This window comes from Tauraco erythrolophus, chromosome 6 (assembly GCF_009769465.1).
Source record: "Tauraco erythrolophus isolate bTauEry1 chromosome 6, bTauEry1.pri, whole genome shotgun sequence".
Lineage (NCBI taxonomy): Eukaryota > Metazoa > Chordata > Aves > Musophagiformes > Musophagidae > Tauraco > Tauraco erythrolophus.
The window spans coordinates 69,310,563-69,330,658 of NC_141470.1; the positions used below are offsets into that span (position 1 = coordinate 69,310,563).

Consider the following 20,096-nt stretch of genomic DNA (forward strand, 5'->3'; position numbering starts at 1 on the left):
CGTGGGGCAGGGCCTGCTCGCCCTGTTCTCCTCAGGGAGCGGCGCGGGGGCGGCTCTCCTCCCTTCGGCGGGTGCCGCAGGCGGCCGGGCTCGGGGGCTGAGGGAAGGCAAACCGACATGTTTATTTTTAAGGCCGTGAGCGCGCCGGCTCTCCCTCACCCTCAGGGCCGGGCGGGACAGGCCGCGCTCCTCTCCCGGCCCGGGCCCTCCCGCCGCCTCCGCGCCCGCTTCCCACAATGCCCGAAAACACCGCCCCACGTGACCGCCGGCGCGGGGAGCCCATCATGGCGTCTCCCAGCGGCAGCCGGTCGCAGCCCGGCGGGCAGGGCGGCGGTGGCGGCGACGCCGCCGGGGCTGGCCCGGCGGCTTTGCGGGGCGCCGAGGAGGACGCCGAGGGGCTGTACGTGGCGGTGGAGCGCTGCCCGCTCTGCAACACCACCCGCCGCCGCCTCACCTGCGCCAAGTGCGTCCAGAGCGGCGACTTCGTCTTCTTCGACGGCCGCGACTCCGAGAGGTACCGGCGGCCGTGAGGGAGCGGAGAGAGGAGGGGGGGGGGGCGGGAACGGGACACCCTCTCCCTCCTCTGCCCCGTCGCCGCCCGCCCGACTCGCGCCGCGACCGTCGGGCTGCCCCTCCCCCGCTCCCCTCCGAGCCGCGGGGTGGGGTGGAGGAGGGGCCGGTGTGTCGTCCCCCCTTCCCCGCCGTTCAGTCGCCCCCCTCCAACCCCCCCGGGGGCGGGAGGCGGTAAACTGGGGTCGGTGGGCTCTGGATGTGGGGCGAGGGAACGGTCCTGCTGCTGCTGGGCCCACCGCGGGGCTGTGTGCGGGGGGGCCGCCCCGGGCGGGCGGTGCAGCACCCACAACGCACTGATGATGATGATGGTGGTAATAATAATAATACTAAAGCACCCCAACTTTCACTTGGTGGGGTGCCGCTGTCAGCAGCCGCGCAGCTGACAGAAGCTCCAGACAGTTTAGGGCAAAGAGAGATCTGTAGGATATTTGAAATCCGTATCTGTTTTTGGCAGCATGTAGTTTTCTAAATCGTTAAACAAAAGCAGGAAGGTGTGTAAGGAAACGGCCCTTTTTTTTTTTTTTTTTCTTTTCCTGCCCATATAAATAGTTCTAATCACGAGCTGCTTTTTAGAATTACAAAAAAAAGCACTTAAGTTAATCACGCACCTTCCTGCTCCTTTTCGCACAGCGATGGCTCTACAGGAGGGCGGCTGAATGAGCATCACGTCAATAAGCAAATATCCTCAATATATGACTCAGATCCCCCCTCGTAGCTGTCATTCACAGTGTCCATCCCAGATTCTGAAAAACTCTGCCTGGCACCGTCTCTGGAATAGCTCTGATTTCTGGCTGACGCCGTGTTCGCAGTCCTTCATCCGTAGCGTCGTTAACAGCTGTTGAGAGCGATTTCTCCAGCTGTTTTGGGAAGGTGGTGAGCAGCGTGTGGTGCGGTAGGGTCCTCGCACCAAAGGCTCTTCGCATCCTTCTGCCAAACGCGGGAACAGCCAAGGGATCAATGGTGTCTTCCTTCCGTTAATGTCAGTGGGAACAGGCGTAGGGTGTCAGCTGGTGTGAATCAGGTTGCAAAATTGAGACCTGGATGGGCTCTTTTGATTTATTTTTTTTTGATTTTTTTTTTACCTTAAAAAACTGCATCGTAGAACCACTGACCGTATTTAGTCTTTCTAAAATAGATGGAAAACTTGTGTTTGTGCGAGACTGCTCAGGGTTATCTGGAGCTTCCATGAAGAAATTGGATTTGGAGTTTGGAACATAAACCAATTACTTTTTTCCTGCCCCTTTTGTAGCCTTAAGATTTTGGCTAAACATCAGGCTTAATCATAGAAATTCAATTGTAGCTTTCGTTATAGTGGAACCACTGTCGTTCTGGATTAAGAAGTTTCTCTACTTGTCAGAAAATTGCAACAGTAAAGCAGCAGCCTTAGCCAAAGTAAGCAACAGCTTCTTGGAAAAAAAACAAAACCCTCTTTACCTTCCTTGTGTCTTCTCATGAGACAAGATCAGACTTTGACAGTTTTCACTGCATCCTCCTAAGATGCTTTAACTGTCCCGTTTGTTTGTGGCTAGAAAATGTTCTGTATGTATACACTGTGTTTCTTAACTGCAGGAAGTAAGTCTCTTTTTTTCTTTTTAATGCCTTTTCTTTTCCCCCTCTGTCTGGACATCGTGGTTCCATCTGCGGGGATCGCTCCTCTGTTCTGTTCTCCTGGAGCCTCCATTCTGGAACGCCTCCCTGTACACCTCAGTTTCCCTCGGCTTTCTTTCTCCTGCTGCTCAAAACCTTCCCAAGCAGTAGTGCGATTCACTGGAAACAGTCACTTCATATTAACAAACTAAAGGAGCAGCAATAACGCACATGAATAACACCATGTGGATAACAGAAGCGCGCTTGATTGCGGCAGGAATGCTCGGTGCAGGGCCAAAGCCCTGTAAAGCTTCCCTTTCTTCTTGTTCTTCTGGAGATAACGGAATTGCTTATTTTTAAAACCGTGCTTGAAATGTTCTGTCTGTATTCTGTAGTTAATACTCGGGATGACTGACATTGAAGTGAGAGATGAACAGCCTGTCACTCGCGAGGTCGGCTTTCTTTGTTTCCCCTGTGTGAGCAGCGAGCGGACTTCTTCTCGGATGTGAGCACGGAGAGAGGGGGCGACTCTTTAAACCGTGACCGCGCGCCATGGCCAAGTCAGGCAGGGACAGGTGCAGTTCACTGGCTGGATTTCAGGCTGTGTTTGCCATCACTGTTGTTGATTTATTTATTTTATGCCTTCTAGTAGTGCCTGGGTTAATTTTACATCGGCGTTTCGGCCGGTGCCGGAGGAGGCCACCAAGGGCTTTTCCGTGTCTCACTTGTAAGCGTGGTGTGAGCAGTTCAGAACGTGGAAGTGTGGGGGGTCACTGGGGCCTCCCCTTTGTCTTTTTGGAGTGTTCAGATTGGGGAAAAGGATTATTCTCTCTCTTGTGAAAAGTAAAGAAAGCAAGTGTGACTCCTTGTATCCACTGGTGGTTTATTTGTAGAATTTCCTTGTGATTTTTCCTTTCAAGAAGATAAATTATTTCATGTTCTAACAGTAAGAATTATTTCAGATTTCTTTTCATTGGACTGTTTTGTGTGCTGATTTTTATAAAAGCTACAGTAAGATTGAGGTTGTTCATATGTCTGGCAAATATCACACCCTGTATCTGTGAGGGGGAGAGATTGAGGAGCTGTTAAGATTAATTATTGAAGCACAGCTACAATTAAGGATGAGTAGTCCGGAAGTCCTCCAGTAAAATAATCGCTGACGTTCTTCTTTTCATTAGTAATGTGTTGTGTATTCACAAGCTGGCATCTTGGTGTTGGTTTCAGCTCAGAGACTCTTCTTCTCAGGAGTTTTCTCCAGCCTGTCACACGTGTAGATCTGCAGAGTGTATTTTACGAGCGTACCGAGTTGCTTTGCTGTAAGTGTCTGCAGATGGCAAAAGCCAAAGACAGTATAATCGTGACGTCTGAGCCTGTCTGACTTCTCCAAGCTATGGGTTATGATTAGGAATAGTGACTTTTTGCAGCAATGGAGTATTATGACAGTGAATCGGTACAGTGATGGATGCACCTATTGCTGTCCTCAACTCCTTCAGCGTTAATCAATTCCTATAGATGAGGAAGTCTTCCTTTCCGGTTGCTTCTCTCTAATTATGAGCATGCAGAAATAAACCAGGTAACCGTAGGAAATCTCAGCTTCACATGATAAGACTCGAGGAAAGAGAAACATTTAATGGATAATTTGAGATGTTGAGGTCTCTGCTTCTCTCAGTTTACATTTTATGGGAGTGCCTCTAATAGTTCATTCAAAGTTTTGTTTCTTTGCCAAATTGGAAGGCTGTAGATACATAGAGAAAAACTAGTTACACGATGCAATTCAGTTACAGTTAGGGCTATATAAAGAAATAGAAATGTTTGCCTAGGAGAAACCTGCTAAAAAAGTTTGTAGGAGCTGTTTGACGTAGTTGCTGAAGCGCGTGGTGAGCTGTAATTTTTGCAGGCTCTCACAAATACTTCTATCTTTCCCTCCCCAGTACGAACTTCATTTGGTCCCAGATTCTTGACAGATCATTCAACTTTTCGCTGATGTGATGGACGTGATGTGGGTAATTGTGTTTAGTCAGACTCCGGGCCCATTAATCCAGCTTGGGAAACGAGAATTGCCAAATTACCCCAGCGCGCTCTCGCCGCGTGGCTGCTGAGCGATGTGTTTCTGGGCCAAGGAATTTTTAGTTGCAGCCAAAGGTCAGAGGTGCAGTGGGTGTGCGTTACTCCGAGGTAAACAGGAGCGTAGCACAGGGTGCTTTTGTAATGTCCATGATGACTGGTGGGGTGAGGGCTCCAGTTGCACCACATTCCTCCGGCTCACGCGTGGCCTCTGGCTTTTACGCCGAGCACCTGTGTTTGGTTTGGGTTTGGTTTGGAAGGAAAACAGGTAGTTTTGGTGGACTACGAAGGCAGCAGCCAGTAGTTTTGTTGTTGTTTTAATGCTAATGTCATCTGGATGGGTGATTACACACTTTCCAAACTCAAAGTTAGTCTCCAAGTTTTCAGATTTCAGCACTTCAAGGACAAAAATGAAGCGCTTATTTTGAAGTTTTACCTGAAATCAAACTCATGGAGTTGAGCAGAGAGAGAGAGAGAGAGAGGCCCAAGATCCATCCTGTCAAGACTTAGTGTATAATTCTTTCTAATTAAAGCTTAGCTATTCCTGAAATAAGGGACTTGGTGGGTTTTACATGAAATATTAGACCTCTGTTAGGATGAAATTGTTAATTCTACATGTTCCAGAGGGAAATTAATGAATTGTTTTTCCATACATGGACTTCACCCAAGATGCGCTTTTGAGGTGTGATGCAGGATGGTGCTGTAACATGCCAAGCACAAAGAAAAGTTGGGAAGCCATATGCTGGCAGAAAACAAAGCACGTTTGCTATTTTTTTATGCCATCTAAATCTCTTGTCTGTCTCTCTTGCTGTTTGCTCTTGCTGTTAGCTTCATCGCTTCATGCTTCATTGTAATTTCTCAACATGCACCGTTCATATGCTGTTTTCTGTAAATGGATTTCTCAATACATTGTGGAACATCGACAGGAGCAGGACATGGCTGCTGCGTATTCAAAGGGTGAAAACACAGGATGATGAATCCTAGAAAAATTCCCTTCTGCTCAGTTCTTTGCAGTTCCCATGCCTCAGCCATCCGGTGAAGCTGAACTCAAGCAGACGTTTGGGTCATGGACTTGTGATGGCTACAAGTGCCTGGTAGAAATAAGCAGAAGACAATGCAACTTTGTGCTGTTACTAATACAGGAAAGATTTGGATGTTGAGAGAGTGCTGTCCTGTTTGGACCCAGTAAAGAGTAAAGCGCGAGACACTTGTACGTTAGAAGGGAGAAAATGCAGTGCATAGTGTATGAAAACCATCACAGCTTGTGAAATAACACAGTTCAGACTCACTGCAGTGCCTGAGACGATGCTGTTAACTTCTCCAGTGACTAAAGGTTTTTAGAGTACTATGTGTTTTTCTTCATACGCAAAATATTGATATTGCTAAGCTATAAGTCTTCTAGAAATAGCAAGTAATTTGCTTACAAGTTTGATAATATGACAAGCTGACGTTTCCTCAGCTTAGAGGTTCTGTTGCAATTCCTATGAGACACATGCTCTAGAATTCTGCAAGAGCTTTATACATTTAGCCATTACTTCCAAAGATTAAGGCAGATAGTTGAGGTTTAAAGACTCCCACAAGCTTCAGTCTTTACTGTTTCAGACAACTTACAATGCCATATTGTGCAAAATATCAATAAAAACATTTAATCTCTTCCAGGTTTTCCGACAAGAAAGAAAGGCTGATGCATCTTAAAACCAAACAGAGAGAATTCCAAAACCAGTAAGTTGTAGTTATTAAATGAAAATAAACTATAAGAACTCTCAGAAAAACAAAACAGTCTCTCTAACACACTGTTGCTGGAGACAGACGTAGTCCAGATAGTCATAAAACTTTCAATCATGTTTTTTCCTCTAGTGTTTTGAAGGCCATGGAAGGGAAAGAGATAACTGATCAGCTGGTGAGTTGTTCAAAGTGTCCCATAGTTTCTCAACTCTCAATTCCTAGATCTCATAGTTTAAAGTTACGATTTACCTTGAGGGCATTGTGTTGCTTTCCCAAAAAAGCCTGTTGTAAACAAAATGGAAACTGGCTCTGCAAGCAGAGTGCTCCAAATCATCAATATTTTTAATTTCTTACTAGATATTTGTTCAATAACTTGTTATACTGATTGACTTTATACTATGCGTTCGGTTTGTTTGTGGCATTCTTCTGTGCACAGAACAGTATATGAAATATTTATTTGTTCATCTGATCCAATTAAGAACATCCTGCTACTTCTGCACTAAAGCTGCTGGCTTTGTTGTTAATCATTAGTCAGTGTGTTTGAAGTCGTTTGTGCCCTAGAGTTGCTGAATGTTCTTTTTCAGAGATGGAAAATAATGTCTTGCAAGATGAGGATTGAGCAGCTGAAACAGACCATTTGCAAAGAAAATGATGAAATGACAAGACGTGAGTAACGCTGGTGCTTTTGTGATGTGTAAAACTCTGTGCCTTACAGTGAAAAATCAATCGATTTGAATCTGAGTGTTAGTTTTCAAAAAACGGTGAATTTCCAAACCTTCACTTCTTAAATCAGCTTGAAAGCAAATCGGTGAGTGGATTTTAGCCTTTGAATGCCTGGGTTTTAATTAGCAAACAGTAGACATTGTTCAGCTGGATGGACATCACTTTGCAACAGCTTTAAAAGTAAATGCTTAGCAGCTGATGACTTTGGCTTTGTCCCTAGAGATGGCTTTATTCAGTGTCGTGTTTCTGATCGCTTCCTCGTGATAGAGAGGAGCAAACAGCTCTGCAGCTGTTACCAATTTCATGTAACTGATGAATTTTAACCCACACCTGCCTAGAAATCCTAAAATCCTACTTGAGCAAGACTCACTAAAACATAGCATAGGCTGGTGAGTTGCTACCGTTCGGCAGCTTCGGTTTTGAAACTCATTAAATATTTTACACATGAGAGATTTGTAGGGTCATTTTTCAGACAGGAATGGCAGCACTCCTTACAACCTGTGTGCAAAGGAAAGGGGAAGCATTTTTAGAAGAATATTGATTGATTTGGAAACATTCTTATGACGTGGAATTCAAGAGGAGCCATACAGAGAGTGGAAGCACAGGCATATGCTTGAGTTTAGTTATAAAGGAATGGCACAAGCTTGCAGTGATAACATCAAAAAGGCTCAGATGCAAAATGATTTTCAGTTAATAAGGAGAATGGATCGTTATGATAAGAAATGTATAATAAGAAAAAGATGAAGGAGTAGACAAGCCTGTTAATTAACAGGAAAGAGAGTGAATAACAGCGCAGAGAAATCTGAAGTATTCAGTGCCGCCTTTGCTTCGTCTTCTCACAAAGAAAACGTGATCAGCTGCTTAGCCTGATTAAATTTTACATCACGAGAGGACTGCAGGCTAAGGAAGGAAACAGCCAGCTAAATATTATTTTGATTATGTCAGCAAGGCCTTACGAGATTCACCCTAGAGAACTTAAGGAACAAGCTGAAGTAGTCTCTGGAGTACTTGAGAACACATGAGGGAGAGAGGATGTCCCAGGAAACAGAGCGAAACCAGCATCTGTTTTCAAAGGGTGGAGGAAGAACTGATGACACAGTCATCCTATTATAAACCTCTGACCACTTTCTAGGTAGTCAGAAGGTAAGGTAATTAAAAATAGGCATCGCTTTGTTAAGAATAGGCCACGTCAAGTCAACCCCTTGTCTGGAGATCAGGTGGTCTAGTGGAGGAGAAAGATGGGAAGTAAGATGGAAAGATAGAAAGTGCCATTGAGCACTACCCCCAGACTATCTCATGAGCTACCAAAGATGTTTGCTCAGGATGTAATCATTGTAAGGTTGGCACAAAAGGCTACGTTCAAAGGGTGGTGATACTTGTCAAACTGAGGAGGTGAGACAGGTGGAGCCCAGCAGGAACCGGTTCCTGGTCCAGTTTTGTTCAGTGTTTTCCATAATAGCTTGCATGGTAGAATAGAAGGTGAAATGGAGGAAGCTAAGGTGGATGCTGTGGAGAGCAGGATCAAATTCAAACTCATGCAGATAAATTGACAGTATCATCTGAAAACAACAAAGCGGAGAGCACATTGTTTAGGAAAGAAAAACATATAAACCCAAATTAGGGGATGGTGGTGAGATCTCACAGGAAATGATCTGGAGAATTGTAAATTAAATAAAAAAATGCAATCTAATGCTGTTCTGGAAAGGTTCAGACCTTTTTCTGGGTTATAGTAATATTATATTTAAGATGGAAGCAACTGTCCTGCTGTTCCTGGCGTTGGTGTTACCTCAGTGGAAGTCTGGAGTCCAATTTGAGGAATTTAAGAAAGATACGAATTAACTAGAGAAAGTCCAGAGGAGAATATTAGGAATAAAACACAAGGAATAGCTGAGAAGATTCATGTTTGATTTGGTTTAGAGAAGAGGAAGGTGAAGAAAACAAGCTTTTCAGTAGGTAGAAGATCATTATGAAGGAGTTAATAACTACTTGTTTTGTTTAGCCAGTGAAGAAAGGGGAAGAGGAAATCAGTGTGACTTTGAGGAACATAGAATCATAGAATCGTCTGGTTGGAAGAGACCTTGAAGATCATCGAGTCCAACCATTCACCCTGCACTGTCAGGGTCCCTAAACCATGTTGCTCAACACCAAATCCACACGGTTTTTAAACACCTCCAGGGATGGGGACTCCACCACCTCCCTGGGCAGCCTGTTCCAATACTTCACAACCCTCTCTGGAAAGAAATTCTTCCTGATATCTAAGCTTAAGTCACCTTTTCTCAAAATGCCGCTCCGAAGGTGGCAAAATGTTAGGAGCAACTCGGGAGGGTAGTTCCTCTCCCTTTCTTATGTTCTCTGAAGTGCATTATCTGCAGCTTTTGCAACTTCTTTGATTCAAAGTGAAATTGATGAGATTTAACCCATCAACTGACCTAACTATTGCCCAAGCAACCTGTTGTTAGCTCAGTTACCCCAAAACTGCTCTTGCAGGTAGACCCAACATGAACTCTTGCCATGGGTAGCCAATAGATCAAGAACTCAACTTGGTTCACTCTTGGACCACATTAGAAAATGCAAATAAGTTGTTTCTCTTCTCTTGGATATGGCATCGTTTAGTTTTCTGAAATAAGAACAATTTCTAGAACATGGGGCTCCTGCTTTTGCAGTTGACTGAATACCTCAATAATGGGTGCTTCTTAAAATGAGATTTTAAAATACGTGTGTTTGCCTTCTGTCTGTGGAGAACAGTTCAAGGAGACAATCTGCAAATATCTGTTACAGCCCTCTGGACAGAGATCGGTGTGCCTGTGCTTGCATTTGTCAGGCAATGTAGATGTGTGGGACACAGCAATGTCCGGAAATGTTTCTGGGGACAAATTCTAATCGCCTTGTAAAGCCAGAGGTCCTATGCCAAAAAAAAAGACAATTGTTCCTGCACTGGGGCTGCTAAACAGGAAGCGCGTGTGCAGTTTTTTCCTCCTGCTTCTCAGTTAATTGCTGTTGGACCTACAGAAAAGAGAGTTCACTCTGTGAAAAAGTAACCTTTCAAGTACAACATGAATGTGAAAATTGAACAGATGGACGTTTTACTCCTCCTCTGTCTCTTCTTCATTATGCAAGGGGAGAGTTTGGGAATATGAATGCAAGTGTTAATTGATTTTCTGTAGATGTTACAGGAATGCTTGAAACTGAATTACTAGCTGACACACAGGGATTCTTGGTATTGCTCAGAGAAAAGTCAGTTTTTCTATGGTTTCTCTAATGGTCACCTGTTTTATAAATCTGAGGATTATTAGTCCTTATCTGCACAGGGGAGCTATTCTCACCTTCTTTATTTTGGGACTTTGTATCTCCTTTGTATCAGATATTTCTTCCTACCAAACACATCATGGATCACAACAGATCAGTTAAATGACTAGAAATAATTCCTGACTTTCAAGAAAGCTGGAGAGGAGCTTTGGACAAGGGCATGTAGTGACAGGACAAGGGGCAATGGCTTTAAACTGAAAGATGGTGGCTTTCAATAGGATCTAAGGAAGAACTTCTTCCCTCTGAGGGTGATGAGGCACTGGAACAGGTTGCCCAGAGAAGCTGTGGCTGCCCCATCCCTGGAAGTGTTCAAGGCCAGGTTGGGTGAGGCTTTGGGCAACCTGGTGTAGTGGAGGGTGTCCCTGCCCATGGCAGGGTTGTTGGAACTAGATGATCTTTGAGATCCCTTCCAACCCAAATGATTCTGTGAACACTCTGTGTCTGTGGGGCAGGCATACTCCGAGGGGTACCAGCAGTTCAGCTCTCCCACCCTGCCAGACTGGGGATCAGACAGAGATCTGTGCAGTTCCAACTCTGCAGGTGGAAACCAGGACTAGCAGGAGAGTATCGTGTACTGGCCAAGCATTGCTGGGTACAGACTTGGTCTTGGGTCCTGTTCTTCGGACCAAGCCTGTAATTTTTATGCTCCCATATTGGGAAGACAGACAGTCTGAGTGTGTCGTATCAGTAAGATGATGTCAGGTATAGTGCTTCCCTTCCGTGCAGGGGACAGTTATCCCACTTCCTGATTACGGGAAAGTGATGCCTTATGGTAAGAGAACCTGACTGACACTGTCTCTTCTCAGCCATAAAAACAAAGTGAGTAGATGGGGGCTCTCGTTCAAACTAGGGTGCTTTAAAGAGTTTTAGACTTGTGTTTGGAGAGTGTGTACGAGAAATATTTTCCTGTGCTTTTGAAAGACAGAGGTGGCTAACTCTCTCTAGCACCATATGTTTGTGGAAAAATCATTGATTTTATAGGAGAATCAGCAGATGTTCTTGAAGGATATTTTTCCAAGCTTCAGTGTGCCTGACGCATGGAGTAGATTTGGGCGGTTGCAGCACTTCAGTGCATAAGTGCATTTCTCATTTTGTAGCTGGGAAGGGAGACAGTCAGTGTTCCCTTGTGGCAACAAGAAGTCTGCACCGTTGGCATCCAAGTGCTTTAAGAGTACGTAGATGAGTGCGAAACCCAAATAACGTACGCTAATAGCAGCGGCGGTGCCAGAAATGGTGAATGAAGATGCTGTCTGCTCTTGATTTGGCTGCAAGCAATGTGTGTCTTTTTGGCCAGCACCATGCAAACAAGTACAGTCAAGCTATTTCTGTCATGATGATTACCTCAGAAGTTTAATTAAACTGTGAAATCTTGGCTTTTCTGCTCCACATCCAAAACCAGTTGAGTAAAAGGTAGGGAAAGAATAATCCCAATTTCAGTCTCTTTAGAGATCTTCAGAAGAGGTTAAGAAGTTGTGCCACTTAGCAGCTGGAAAACGTTAAGAGTTTAGCAGGGTCTTCTGTTTTAAGCTGCTATAGATCTTGTTTTCTATAAATATTGATAATGCTTTTCTCAAGCTTACTACAAGTACCTCGCAGCTCCTTTTCCAAGGCTTAACATCCGCTGCCATTTTTGCAGATGCGGAAGGGCTTCTGAGAATTAAAGAGGAGAACCAGAAGCATTATCGCAGGGCTCAACGGCATCAGGAGAAGAAAGAGAAGATCCAGAGGCATAACCGCAAGCTGGGAGACTTGGTAGAGAAAAAAACCTGTGACTTGAAAACCCAGTATGAGCATCTGGCAAAACTGCGTCGGACGCGTATCCTGGAGCTAACATCAGTCATATTTCCCATTGAAGAAGTAAAGACAAGCATGAGGTACGGAAGGCTTATCCTTTTGGACTCGTTTTGCTTAGCTTTAGACACCCAGAAGTGAGTCATGTAAGTCTAAGCTAGATGCTCTGGCTCCGTTAGCATCTGTGGGGAGAAGGAGGTGTTTCCCAAAGGCAAAGCATCTGACTCAAAGATAGAGGTTCAGAATAGAAGAATCTGGAGGTGCTATCATCTCCCCACTGAGAGATCTGAGGGATGTGTCCAGTGTTAAACTTTCTTAAAATAGGTGATTAAAAATCTCAGAACAAAGGAAAGTGGTTTGGGAATGAGGAATTCTGCAGGAGTGTGTCTACAAGCGTTTTGTTCTGTGTGAAATCTGGCTAAGTGCCTGCCAAGTACATCTCTGATAATATTTTTAAAACTTCTTTAAAACCACTCTGTTCCTCTTTGAACGCTACAGAGATCCTGCAGATGTGTCTTCTGAGAGTGACAATGCTATGACCTCTAGCACTGTGAGCAAGCTCGCGGAAGCCAGGAGAACCACGTATCTCTCTGGGAGATGGGTGTGTGATGATCATAATGGGGACACCAGCATCAGTATCACAGGACCTTGGATAACCCTTCCTAATAACGGAGACTACTCAGCCTATTACAACTGGGTGGAAGAGAAGAAGACTACACAAGGACCAGGTAAGGAGTAAGGTCTGATTAGGCATCTGGGATACTCCAGAAGCCATAGAACTTGCAGCCTTGGATACCAGCGGAAGGCACTAAGGAGCAGTAGCCTGGTCCGTTTGCTCTCACCCAGACAAACCTGAAGCAGAAATAAATACCAGTATAGGGATTAGTCCACTGAAATCCTCTCTTTTGCAGGAAATGCTCACTGGGACGCAGCACAATGTAATAGAGAGATAAAGTGAATTATTCACAGTTTTGACATCGTTCACATGCCATCGTTTTAACAGAAATTCCAAGAATTACTATTTTCTACCAGCTTCTGACAGATTTCACCGTAAATGATTGCGGGATTCAGGCTGCTCTCAATACTTAAAAATGTCATTTTCCAGAGTAGACTTCTGTAACACATTAACACACCCACTGAGGCTTCGTTTAAAATGAGACTTTCCTGATGTTTTTATTTCTTTTAGATATGGAACACAACAACCCTGCTTACACCATCAGTGCTGCATTGTGCTATGCAACTCAGCTTGTTAACACTTTGTCTCTCATACTTGATGTGAATCTTCCCAAGAAGCTCTGCAACAGGCAAGTAAACGCAAGCCTCCGAGGAGGTGAATCCGTGGCCAGTTTTGACTGATCTTAATTCCATTTGGTTTTGTGAACGAAGTCATTACTTGGAACAGCTTTTATGGTAACAGTTGATGGCTCGTGGATTTTTGTGCTGTTTAATTTTGGGTGGAGGGGTAGTAGGATTTTAGACCACAGTTTAATAGTCTCTCCCTCCTTTTTTAGCTCCTGAGAGCGTAGACCAACCATCACAGTTGAAAAGAACAACTTTCTAATTGACCTATTCAGCACCCTCAAATGAAAAATGAAATATAACAGTCCACGATTAGCACTTTTCATTTTATGAGACCCTACTGTGCTTTACAAAATCCCAGCCCAATTCAGCAACTCTTGGTCATCTTGAAGAGCTCCACTACGTTAAGTGCTGTAGAACAATGCCTTGTAATATGGCATGACAGTGATGTAATTTTCTTAGGATAGAACACCAATGGGGAACGTGCCTGGCTGCCAGACGTCTGGAAGTGTATTGCATAAACCCCATTTGTGATGAAAAGCACTGTTAGGTTTTTAATGTCTCTGTGGAACAGATGAGATCTGTACAGAAGAAGTACCGAGGAAGCTGTAGACCTGGTTAGGCTTCCAGAGGTCTCAAATATGAGATTCTTTTAAGTGTTTAAAATAGTGGTTGCCAAAATGAGGGCACAAAAGTTGTGTAGAGCCTCTGCAGGTTTTTTTATACTATTATTTGGGTGCTCAGCCTTCACAGAAGGAAAAGGTTGGGAACAGGAAATGATGCAAGATTTAAAAGGGGAGCTGAAATAGCTTGGCTGCAGTGCTCTTTGAATTTCAGACAGTTTGCATCACCTGTCCTGTTGACACCAGTGAGACTAGGGCAGTTGGAGCTTGTTGATGAAGTGGTCACAGTCTTGCAAGGTGAAAAATGAATCTCCTGAGCCCTCTAAAACTGGCTGTACCGTTTAAACGAGTGCTCGCTGTGAGGGTGTTTCCTCCGGGATTTGTTAGGAAGCCAGGGCACAGGATGCTGATGTCTCCAGGAAGTGTATTTTCTCAGCAGTTTGCTTTGTGTATATATATGTGTGTTTGTGGTGTTTCAACAGTGAGTTCTGTGGAGAGAATCTCAGCAGACACAGGTTCACGCGGGCAGTGAAGAAGCTGAATGCTAATATCCTTCACCTTTGCTTCTCTCAGGTAGGGGCAATGCACATTTGGGTTCTTTGAATAGCTTTAAAAATATTAGCTGTGCCTGCAGGTTTCCTCCAGTAACTGACTGTGTCTTTTTCTTACTTTCCCCGTGGTAGCATGTAAATTTAGATCTGCTGCACCCACTGCATACGCTCAGGAACCTTATGTACCTGGTCAGCCCGGACACTGAGAACTTGGGCAGGTAAGAAAAGCAGTGTCTCAACTCACCTGTGACTGAATCCCTTTTGAAGTTACGCATTTGCCTTGTTAGTGATCAGGGAAGTTCTTCTCTTCTGCTGTACCTATAGATCAGTCCTCAGCACATCAGAGATCAGGGTAGTTACAAGGAGGAGACAGGAGAGGATGGAACAAGAGGGTCCTGAGTAGGAAACTAGATTTCAGAGATGTGTGTGTGCTGTGCTTCTGTGTGTGGTGGGCTCAGCTGGAGGCTCTGTAGCTCATTATGGACTTGTTTCCCCTATGCCCAGAAGCAGGAACTGCTTCCCTCCAGGGGACAGCAGTACATATGCCAGGCAGTCTGCCTGTGCTCCAAATATGACCCTACCCACATCTCGCCAGCATGTAAATACCTGAGAGCATCCAGCAAAATAAACCCTAAACAAAATACTAGGTAAAGCTTTTCCAAAATATTTCCAGTCAATGAACACTGTAGATCAATGTTGACACTTGAAATAATATTAGCTTCTATGTAAATCAAGATTAAAAACTTTTCTGTTAACTTAATACGTGATGAGAAGAACATCAGTTCCTCTGGGCTGCATGCACCAGTTTTAATAATCTTCCCCCACCCCCCCTTTTTTTTTTTTACAGCTTAAATATAAGAAAGCCAACAACATTGATTTCCTGTTGGGATAATCCAGTCACAAGTCAAAGTGACTTGTGCCTGAGACAGTGCAAATATTTGTTTAATCTGACTGCTGCTTTATTCTCCCTTAAACACAGTAATGTTTTGAAATCGACTTTTCCACTTCGTTCTCATGTACAGATCTAGTTTTATTTAAAAACCTGCAGTGCCACTGAGAGGACCTGAAGGCATGTCTCTACCCACTTAACCTTACATTCTCTGGGTATATCCCTACTGATTCAGCCCAAAGATACGGGGAGCCAAATCTTTGTAACATAGCTCATTTTGGAAAAAATGATGTGCTTGCTGCTGCTTGCCTAAAAACCAGGAGAGTGCAGGAAATACCCAGAGAACGAACAGCTGCGACCTGGAAAGCAGCTGCTGTAAAAGAGCCGAGTGCCACAGTGGACAAAAAGCTAAGCCTGATAGATCTCCACGATGTGAAGTAAAAGTGCTGAGCAGAGAGATGGGTCTCTCTTCTCTGTGCAAATGTTACAGAGCTCCACACGCATTAATCAGGTCCACGTAGTAAAAGGAAAGGTTCCAGGAAGGAGTTGGGGAAAATACCTACCAGTGAGGGGAATAGTTTAGTCTGTATAAAACTGTTTTAGCTCCCTGGAGATGACCCGATTTCCACATCTTCATGGGGAGAAAATACAAGCTACTTGAATGGCTTTGCAGACACAATACGAAGCAGAGTCTGAGCTAGGTTGAAACGAGGCGCGTGCGCTTAGCAGTTTAATTACCTGCAAGAATGAAGGTGGGGATTCTCTGCTTCCCTGTGTCGTCCTGTCAGGGCTGGATGAGCTGCTGGAATAGATGCTTTCATCAGGCAGAAGTTCCTGGGCTCAGGACGGGGGGAACAGGTGGAACGTAATGGCCCTTGTTACAGAGGAGGTCGCTGGAGATGATCTAATGGTCCCTTCTGGCCTTAAACCTGATGACTCTCTTCTTGTGTTGCCTCGTTAAGCGAAATGCTTTGCCAGAAGGCAGCGCTCTCATTCCTTTCTCGATTATGAAAGAGGAGCATTTACCTTTAATTTCTCAGCTGTCTGCAAAGTTTGCAGCAGCCAGCTCTCCTTATTTTCCTTTGGATATCTAGGCCTGTAGTTGCCTGATAGTCTCCTTTGTAAGCTACTGTTTTCAGACACATAAAATTTTACTAAGCTTTAATTGTTTGGATTAAAATTTTCCATGCTAAATCGCTGCTTCAGGCTCCTTCTCCCACTAAAGCTGGAGAAACACTTTTAACCATGTTCAATTCTTGCTCCTGTTTCACTGAGCAGCTTTTTGCTTTGGAGTGAACTTTGGCAGGGACACTGCTTGCTGTGGGGAATCCACCTTTCACCACCTCCATGAAAACCTACTGGTCTCTGACCGTGGGTCACAGGCTTCTGAAACCACCTGCTTTGGCTCAGGAAAGATATTTTGGATTTTGGCTGCCCGTACTCTAGTGCAAAGCAGCGGGATGCAATTGCTTCTCCCACCAGGCAGTGGCAGCAGGGAACTCGTAGTCACAGTGGAGGTGGTTTCAGCCAGGACCTCTGGAGATCCAGCCGGTCACCCCACTCAAAGCAGAGCCAACTGGAGCAGGTTACTCAGGACTGTGGCTAGCGAGGCTTTGAGTATCTGCAGTGATGGAGACTCCACAGCCTCTTTGGGCAACCTGTTCCAGTGTTTGACCAGCCTTACAGTAAAAAAGATCTTGAGATGTTGCTCAGGCTGAAGTGCTGCTGTGGGAGAAGTCTCCACTAGTGAGCTGTGCCAACCCAGTTCTGTTAAGTCATAGACTACGCCCTTCCCCTCGCTGGCAGAGCTGCCACCGTCTTGGCCTGGCCAGGGCCAGTGTTAAAAATAAAAGCTGTTCCACATCGAGCAGAGATTTCCACTGGTGGAGCTGTGAGTTATTATCGATAGCTTTGGCTTTTGTGTGCGTGTTTTACTATCCGCTGCCGAAGCAGAACAGCTCTTCCGCCGTTCCTGCTCCGTGGATTGGAACTGAGCGATCGCTTCCTTGGCCGACTGTTTTCGTCTCACTGTGGTCATAACACAGTTATCTCTGCAGCCAGTGAGTTTCTCTCTGCCAACTGATAAACACAGAGGTGTTTTAATTTCTCTGCTGTGCGCATGCCAGAGCGGGGTGCTTTGGCATGCCTCGGGCTCGTACCATAGAATCACAGAATGGTTTGGGTTGGAAGGGACCTCAAAGATCATCTAGTTCCAACCCCCCCTGCCATGGGCAGGGACACCTTCCACTACACTAGGTTGCTCAAAGCCTCATCCAACCATCCTTCCAGGGATGGGGCAGCCACAACTTCTCTGGGCAAAATGTTCCAGTGCCTCACCACCCTCTGAGTGAAAATTTCTTCCTTATATCTAACCTAAATCTCCCCTCTTTCAGTTTAAGGCCATTGCCCCTTGTCCTATCACTACATGCCCTTGTACCAGCAAAGTGGTGGTACAGTCCCTCTCCTGGGTGGCACCAAACAGGCTGACAGCATCGTGTCCGTGTTCGCAGGTCTGGCCCTTTCGAAATTAGCGCTGATCTTGAAGACTCCATGGAGTTTGTGGATCCCAGTGCCACCGGCGAAACAGACGAGAGCGGAGATGAGCACGTCAGTGATGAAGAGACAGACCTAGGGACAGACTGGGAGAATCTGCCCAGCCCCAGGTTCTGCGATATCCCCTCTCAGCAGGTGGAGATGCTGCAGAGCCAGAGCACGCAGGTCTCCCAGCCCATCGCCAGCAGCAGCGCTGGTGGAATGATCTCGTCCGCTGCTGCCTCGGTGACCTCGTGGCTGAAGGCATACACTGGACATCGCTAACGAGCGTGGGAAAAGGATTGTAGGATTTGTGGAAGGAATCCCTCCCCGACAATGCTGTAGTAAACCTTACATATTCAGTTAAGTAGTGCCTGGAACAAAGAAAAGGTCAGACTTTCATTTTGTAAACCAGAAAAACCTTTTTATTTACCCAAGATGACTGTGATGCTACCATTTTGTAAATTAGCTAGCTACGTACTTCTGACGGATCCTGTGATGGCACTTTGTGTCTCCGTTCTGTCTGCGTTGTTGAGTATTGAAAAAAAAGGACCTGGCAGCCTGCAGCTCTACTTTCTGAAGACGAAACAGATTTTGGAGCATTTGGATCGGGACAAGAACAGAGGGAAGGCTGCTCAGTGTGCAGTCTGGACAGTGGTGCAAATGCAGTTCACATTTTCTTAACTCCTTCCAGGGTTTTCGTTAGTGTGTGTTTTAAATCTGTCTTGCATAATGCAAAAATGCGTATTTCTAAATTTTTTTCATCCAGGACATGAAAATTATGCGTTTTTAACATGTTTTCTAATCTCTGTTGCCATATTTTTAATACAAAGAATCAGCATGGACAGGAAGTCACACAGCAGATTGCTCTTGTTTTAGATTTGGTTGTGAATCTTTATCCAGTTTTGCTGTAGAAAACTGGCTTGTTTCATGCTGCTTCCACCAGTAGGTAGTCTAGAAGTTTTGTGTTGTGCTGTCCAAAGCACACAGGCTCTTTACTCTGAATATCATACACCAAAGAAACACTGGACGTTCTCTTAGCTAGACCCACATTTGGCGCCGATACAGGATTGCGTTGTTGCAATAATACTCATCAGTTGTAACACCACGTTGCCACTTTTTAATGTTAGAAAAACCTCATTTCAAGCTAGTTTAATGAAGTCACGCCGTCTCCACACTACATGCGTCTTTAAACCCTGCGTCTGTTTTATGTTTATGGTAGGGTTGGGGTTTTTTTTTTCGTTTTCTTGTTTACTGAATGCCAAGAAGTTGATTTGGTTTCCCTGCAGAAATGCTGACAGCGCGGCCGGCTCGCTTGTAAAACGGCAGGAGGTGCGACGCCGACAGACGCGCTGGTTAGCGAGTGCCCCTCCTCTTCCTCTGCCTTGCGGTGCGTAGTACGTAAAGATGGGTTTGCTCAGCGAGGCTTCCAATGTATGGTTTACATTTTCATATAGTTGGGACATTGTGCTTCTCCACGGGGTAAACTCACATAAAAGCATCCGCCCATCCCTCCAAGAAGGATTTCTGTAGCTTCCCCGTGGTGACGGGGGCACGGCGAGGCTGCAGGGAGGGACACCCAAACCACATCCCTGCTGTCAGGCAGCATCCTGTGTGTGTGTGTAAAGTCCCAGCTCCGGGGCTGCCTTACCCGGCCATCTCATGGAATGTTTTGTGGTGGTTTTGCTCCGTTCTCTCCAGGCCAGCCAGTGCTGCCTCCTGTCTCCACCAAGGAGCAGGTGGAAAAGCAGTTCTGGTACTCATGTACCCCCCTGAGCTCCACACCAGGGGTACTGGCTGAGTATCGTGTCTCCCAGCCCTCCGCCCTCTCCTGCAGCAGCTCTTTCTCTTTGGCCTTGGGGATGGGCGTCTCTTTGTCAGTAGTTTCTTTTATTTTTTTTTTTTTTTTTTAAACCAAAGACCCTTAACTCCACGCTAACAGCACGCACGTTGTTAGATGAAGACACCCTTGTTCCTACCATTCTTTTGTTCTGAATCCCAATAGTTGGGTTTGTTTGAAGAGAACAGCCAAGACTCCTTTGACTACTGCAGCCTGAGCAGGGCCAGTGCCCCCCAGCCCCCCCAGCAGCGAGTGCTGCCCCGGCCAGGGCCGGGAGGGTTTGGTGGCTGTTCAGTTCCCAGCACTTTACTCCCTTGCAGCTCTCGGATCCTTTGCAGCTCTGAGCAACCAGCACATACCAGTACTGTATATCGGGCTCCTGGCGTCGCACAGCCCCTTCTGGTTCCTTGTTCATTTTGCACTGGACCCCGCCATATATCTTCTATTTTGGGGGCTTTTTTTTGTTTGTTTGTTTAGTTGGTTGAGTTTTTTAATACGCATTTCAGTCACTCTTTCATTGCTATTTTTGTGCTAACTTTGAACCCCTAAAGGTCAGGCCACGATTCAGCTTTGTACGCTCTCATTTACTTCCT

At 45.4% G+C, this 20,096-nt stretch overlaps 1 protein-coding gene across 1 annotated transcript; it reads left to right on the forward strand.

The window, feature by feature from the left end:
• Positions 1–284: 284 nt before the first annotated feature.
• ATG14 (autophagy related 14) lies at positions 285–19,741 on the forward strand. The gene is made up of 10 exons (XM_086612998.1): positions 285–514; positions 5,884–5,946; positions 6,082–6,124; positions 6,534–6,615; positions 11,615–11,852; positions 12,268–12,497; positions 12,956–13,073; positions 14,174–14,264; positions 14,375–14,460; positions 17,642–19,741. The coding sequence occupies exons 1-10, from the start codon at positions 285–287 to the stop codon at positions 17,946–17,948; spliced, it is 1,488 nt and encodes a 495-aa protein (XP_086469124.1). The 3' UTR covers positions 17,949–19,741.
• The last annotated feature ends 355 nt before the right edge of the window (positions 19,742–20,096 follow it).

Excerpts from the sequence above, each read along its gene's own strand:
- ATG14 (XM_086612998.1), top strand. The coding sequence starts at position 285 with ATGGCGTCTCCCAGCGGCAGCCGGTCGCAGCCCGGCGGGCAGGGCGGC. Across the intron at positions 5,947-6,081 it reads CAGAGAGAATTCCAAAACCA|TGTTTTGAAGGCCATGGAAG; the intron begins GTAAGTTGTAGT and ends TTTTTCCTCTAG. Across the intron at positions 14,461-17,641 it reads GACACTGAGAACTTGGGCAG|GTCTGGCCCTTTCGAAATTA; the intron begins GTAAGAAAAGCA and ends CCGTGTTCGCAG.